Source organism: Lucilia cuprina, chromosome 5 (assembly GCF_022045245.1).
Source record: "Lucilia cuprina isolate Lc7/37 chromosome 5, ASM2204524v1, whole genome shotgun sequence".
NCBI classification, from domain to species: domain Eukaryota; kingdom Metazoa; phylum Arthropoda; class Insecta; order Diptera; family Calliphoridae; genus Lucilia; species Lucilia cuprina.
The window spans coordinates 11139464-11145003 of NC_060953.1; the positions used below are offsets into that span (position 1 = coordinate 11139464).

The window sequence follows — 5540 nt, forward strand, 5'->3', positions numbered from 1 at the left end:
ACACTTTTCTATACGAAAACTGTCTTTAGAAGACACTTTTCTATACGAAAACTGTCTTTAGAAGACACTTTTCTATACGAAAACTGTCTTTAGAAGACACTTTTCTATTTCAAAACTGTTTTCAGAAAACACTTTTCTATTTCAAAACTGTCTTTGGAAGACACTTTTCTATACGAAAACTGTCTTTACAAGACACTTTTCTATACGAAAACTGTCTTTACAAGACACTTTTCTATACGAAAACTGTCTTTACAAGACACTTTTCTATACGAAAACTGTCTTTACAAGACACTTTTCTATACGAAAACTGTCTTTAGAAGACACTTTTCTATACGAAAACTGTCTTTAGAAGACACTTTTCTATACGAAAACTGTCTTTAAAACACACTTTTCTATACGAAAACTGTTTTAAGATAACACTTTTCTATAGAAAAGAGTTTTTGTCTAAAATTTAAATATTTTAATTTTATTATTTGTTTGCTTCCATTTTGACCTAAATTCAGCAAACGTTTAGCTTTAAACGATTTAAAAAACTGATATCAAGTTCATTAACTCAAATTGGACTTTGTTTTAAAGAATACAAATAAAATATTGGACCCTGTCCATATTAAACATTTGTTTAATACATTTATTACAGATAACACTAATAAAATAAACAATTTGTAGTTCTAACGTCATAATAAAATATTGAAAATAGAAAATTTCATATTAGAGAAACTAACTACTTAATGTAATAAACAACTAGAAAATAAGAAGAAAATCTAAAAAAGAAGAATTTAAAAATTTAATCAATAAACTTTAGTTTATTGATTAAAATAAATACGCTGTAAATAAAACATTTTTAATAAGAAAATGATGAATGACAATAAAAAAATCCTCCATGGGGGTTTAATTTAAAAAGCTAGTAAAAGTGATTGACAACTTGATGCAGTAGAGTTGTTATTATTAATATGAATGTAAAGTAAACAAGCAATTTTTTTCAATTTCTAACAAAAATATACTATTAAAATTCCATATTATCAGAAATCATGATAATTGGTTATAAATTGATTAGTTGTTTATAAATAATTTTTTGTTAAATGTTTTATTACTTAATTTAGTTATAATAGAAATGATTTTAAATTATTTCAAAGTTGATTAGTTTGTTCCTTTATTGTTGTTTTAAAACAACAACAATATTTTATTTATTATTTGGTTTTATTTTTCTATTCTATGCTACAAACATATTTTTTTACACATGTTAAATTGTATAATTATAATAAAGATCTCATTTATAATAATATTATTATTATAATAACTTTGATTGAAAACACGCGATATAATTGAAATATATTCAATCACTTTGAAATAATAGCCTGTGTATAGTGTAATTGATTTAGTTATTTTGGGCTTTTTTTTTCTACTGTTTGTATGGTCATTTATAATTATTTTAGGTAATCTCATCAATTTATCATAACATACATACATATGTATACAATTTACAAGCTAATGCTAATTATAGAGATTTAAATGGAAATTTATTTAGTTCCGCAATAATAGATACATTTATATTTATTGATTGATAATGAGGTGAGGAATTTTTTAAAATAGTTTTGATGATTTGAAAAGAAATCTTGTTATAAAAAGTTTGCGATATAAAAATGTTTTCAATTAAAAGAGTCTCTTTTAAAGGCAGTTTTGTAAAAGAAAATGTTTTAAGAAGACAGTTTACTTATAGAAAAGTGTTTTTAGGAGACATTTTTCGTATAGAAAAGTCTGTTCAGAAGACTGTTTAATGATAGAAAAGTGTATTTAGAAGACAGTTTGTTAATAGAAAAGTGTCTTCTAAAGACAGTTTTCGAATATAGAAAAGTGTCTTCTAAAGACAGTTTTCGTATAGAAAAGTGTCTTCTAAAGACAGTTTTCGTATAGAAAAGTGTCTTCTAAAGACAGTTTTCGTATAGAAAAGTGTCTTCTAATGACAGTTTTCATACAGAAAAATTACTTCTAAAGACAATTTTCGTCTTCTAAAGACAGTTTAAAGAAAGTTTTCGTATAGAAAAGTGTCTTCTAAAAACAGTTTTCGTATATAAAAGTACCTTCTAAATACAGTTTGCGAATATAAAAGTGTCTTCTAAAGATAGTTTTGAAATAGAAAAGTGTCTTCTGAAGACAGTTTAAAGAAAATTTTCGTATAAAAAAGTGTCTTGTTAAGATAGTTTTCGTATAGAAAAGTGTTTTCTAAAGACATTTTTCATATAGAAAAGTGTCTTCTAGAAAAGTGTCTTGTTAAGACAGTTTTCGTATAGAAAAGTGTCTTCTAAAGACAGTTTTCGTATAGAAAAGTGTTTTCTTAAGACAGTTTTCGTATAGAAAAGTGTCTTGTTAAGACAGTTTTCGTATAGAAAAGTGTCTTGTTAAGACAGTTTTCGTATAGAAAAGTGTCTTGTTAAGACAGTTTTCGTATAGAAAAGTGTCTTGTAAAGACAGTTTTCGTATAGAAAAGTATCTTCTAAAGACAGTTTTCGTATAGAAAAGTGTCTTCTAAAGACAGTTTTCGTATAGAAAAGTGTCTTCTAAAGACAGTTTTCGTATGGAAAAGTGTCTTCTAAAGACAGTTTTCGTATGGAAAAGTGTCTTCTAAAAACAGTTTTGAAATAGAAAAGTGTCTTCTAAAGACAGTTTTCGTATGGAAAAGTGTCTTCAAAAGATAGTTTTCGTATAGAAAAGTGTTTTCTTAAGACAGTTTTCGTATAGAAAAGTGTCTTGTAAAGACAGTTTTCGTATAGAAACGTGTCTTCTAAAGACAATTTTCGTGTAGAAAAGTGTCTTCTAAAGACAGTTTTCGTATAGAAAAGTGTCTTCTAAAGACAGTTTTCGTTTTCTCTACAAAAACTGTCTTCTAAAGATGGTTTTCATATAGAAAAGTGTCTTTTAAAAATGGGTTTCGTATACAAAAGTGTCTTCTAAAGACAGTTTTCGTTTTCTCTACAAAAACTGTCTTTAATTAATAATAAATTGTTTATTATTAAATTTCAATAACAAATTAATAAATAAAACAAAAATAAACAATATAACGTACTAGACTTGTTCTAAAGTAAAAATTTTTCTCAGTTATCAGTCCAAATAAGAGAAAAACAAACAGATGCTTAAAATTTCAATAAAAATCAATTTAAAATGTTATATTTTCTATAGTAATGACATTTTACACATAACAAAACAATAAACACAATATATTAAATCAATTTCTTTAAATATTTTTTTATAAAAAACAAACAAATAATTAAAGTAAAATAACTCGTGGCAAAAGATTTTTAAGTGACAGAAAGAAAAAAGGGGGTCAATACTTTTTGTTGTTTTGTGTTTGACGTATAGAAGAAGAAATAGAAAATAAATACTCGTGACACTTAAATCAGACTCAAAGTTAGTAGTGTAAAGTATTTGACACATAAATATTAAATACGAATAGTAAGAGTGAGATGTGTAGACCAAAAGGGAAGAAGAAGAGGGGACAATACTTAATATTTATGTTTATTTACACTTGTACTTAGTACAAGTACTTGGTAACCCGTTTGTTTGTTTGTTTTTGTTTTCATGTATGTGACACTTACTAGTGTTTAATTTTAGCGGTTTTTGTAGCAGGGAAATATTTTTTTGCTTAATAACACTTATTATTTATAAAATATTTTTGTTTAAAAATCGTGTCAGAAACTTTGAATAGTTAGTTAAGTGTTGTTTTTGTTGTTGTAGTTTAAAAAAAAAAACAATAAATCAAGTTCAATGTTAAACACAGCTTTTCTATATTCTCAATGCGTTTTTAATTATTTTTCTTGTGACAACTAAAATTTCAAAAAATGATAAATTTGAAAATATTGAACAAAAAGTTTCTAATAAATTTTTATTAATTTTATCTATTTTAAGTAAAATATTATCTATAACAAGGTTAAAATGTAGTTTTTTTTTTCAAAATATTTCCTTAAAATTATTAGTTTTTGTTTAAATAAATCTTTAAAATTTTTCAAGATCATTATCACATTTACTAATTTTTATAATTTCTCTTTTCTTCTCTTTATAGTTAACCGCAAATTTAGTTCAAAATGGAGATGTAAGTACTTTTTATTAAAATTTACAAACAAGTTTCAAATTATTAATCTCCACCTTCTTTTTTTTCAATTTTACAGTGAGGCGGGTGAGAGAGCCCCATTATCGGGGTGCAGTAAAGTTACAACATTTATTGCCAACCACTGGAAAGGTTTAGTCGTATTTCTAGTGCCTCTATTATGTTTACCTGTGATGTTAATGAATAATACTCCTGTAAGTAATAGAAATATATTAAATATCTAATAAAACTATTCTCTTATAGAAATCTATAGGAAAAATATTTTCTAATAGAAAACATTCAGTTCTTATTTAGTTCTAGTTTCCTTCTAGTTCAGTTCTAGTTCAGTTTTAGTTCAGTTCTAGATCAATTTTAGTTCAGTTCTAATTCCGTTCTATTTCAGTTTTAGTTCAGTTCTAGTTCAGTTCTAGATTAGTTCTATTACAGTTCCAGTTCAGTTTTAGTTCAGTTTTAGTTCCGTTCTATTTCAGTTTTAGTTCAGTTCTAGTTCAGTTCTAGTTCAGTTCTAGTTCAGTTCTAGTTCAGTTCTAGTTCAGTTCTATTTCAGTTCTAGTTCAGTTCTAGTTCAGTTCTAGTTCAGTTCTAGTTCAGTTCTAGTTCAGTTCTAGTTCAGTTCTAGTTCAGTTCTAGTTCAGTTCTAGTTCAGTTCTAGTTCAGTTCTAGTTCAGTTCTAGTTCAGTTCTAGTTCAGTTCTAGTTCAGTTCTAGTTCAGTTCTAGTTCAGTTCTAGTTCAGTTCTAGTTCAGTTCTAGTTCAGTTCTAGTTCAGTTCTAGTTCAGTTCTAGTTCAGTTCTAGTTCAGTTCAAGTTCAGTTCTAGTTCAGTTGTAGTTCAGTTCTAGTTCAGTTCTAGATCTGTTCTAGTTCTGTTCTAGTTCTGTTCTAGTTCTGTTCTAGTTCTGTTCTAGTTCTGTTCTAGTTCTGTTCTAGTTCAGTTCTAGTTCTGTTCTAGTTCTGTTCTAGTTCTGTTCTAGTTCTGTTCTAGTTCTGTTCTAGTTCTGTTCTAGTTCTGTTCTAGTTCTGTTCTAGTTCTGTTCTAGTTCTGTTCTAGTTCTGTTCTAGTTCTGTTCTAGTTCTGTTCTAGTTCTGTTCTAGTTCTGTTCTAGTTCTGTTCTAGTTCTGTTCTAGTTCTAGTTCTAGTTCTAGTTCTGTTCTAGTTCTGTTCTAGTTCTGTTCTAGTTCTGTTCTAGTTCTGTTCTAGTTCTAGTTCTATTCTAGTTCTTTTCTAGTTCTATTCTAGTTCTATTCTAGTTCTTTTCTAGTTCTGTTCTAGTTCTGTTCTAGTTCAGTTCTAGTTCTGTTCTAGTTCTGTTCTAGTTCTGTTCAAGTTCTGTTTTAGTTCTGTTCTAGTTCTGTTCTAGTTCTGTTCTAGTTCTGTTCTAGTTCTGTTCTAGTTCTGTTCTAGTTCTGTTCTAGTTCTGTTCTAGTTCTGTTCTAGTTCTGT

General features: G+C 26.9%; 1 protein-coding gene across 1 annotated transcript in view; it reads left to right on the forward strand.

Moving 5' to 3' along the window:
* LOC111687714 (protein I'm not dead yet-like) overlaps positions 1–5540 on the forward strand; it is a 42375-nt gene that overhangs the window by 9719 nt on the left and 27116 nt on the right. The window contains exons 2-3 of the mRNA XM_046951876.1: positions 4055–4084; positions 4161–4293. Of these exons, the coding sequence (XP_046807832.1) occupies positions 4077–4084; positions 4161–4293 (141 nt within the window). The 5' untranslated portion in view covers positions 4055–4076. The remainder of the gene's footprint in view (positions 1–4054; positions 4085–4160; positions 4294–5540) is intronic.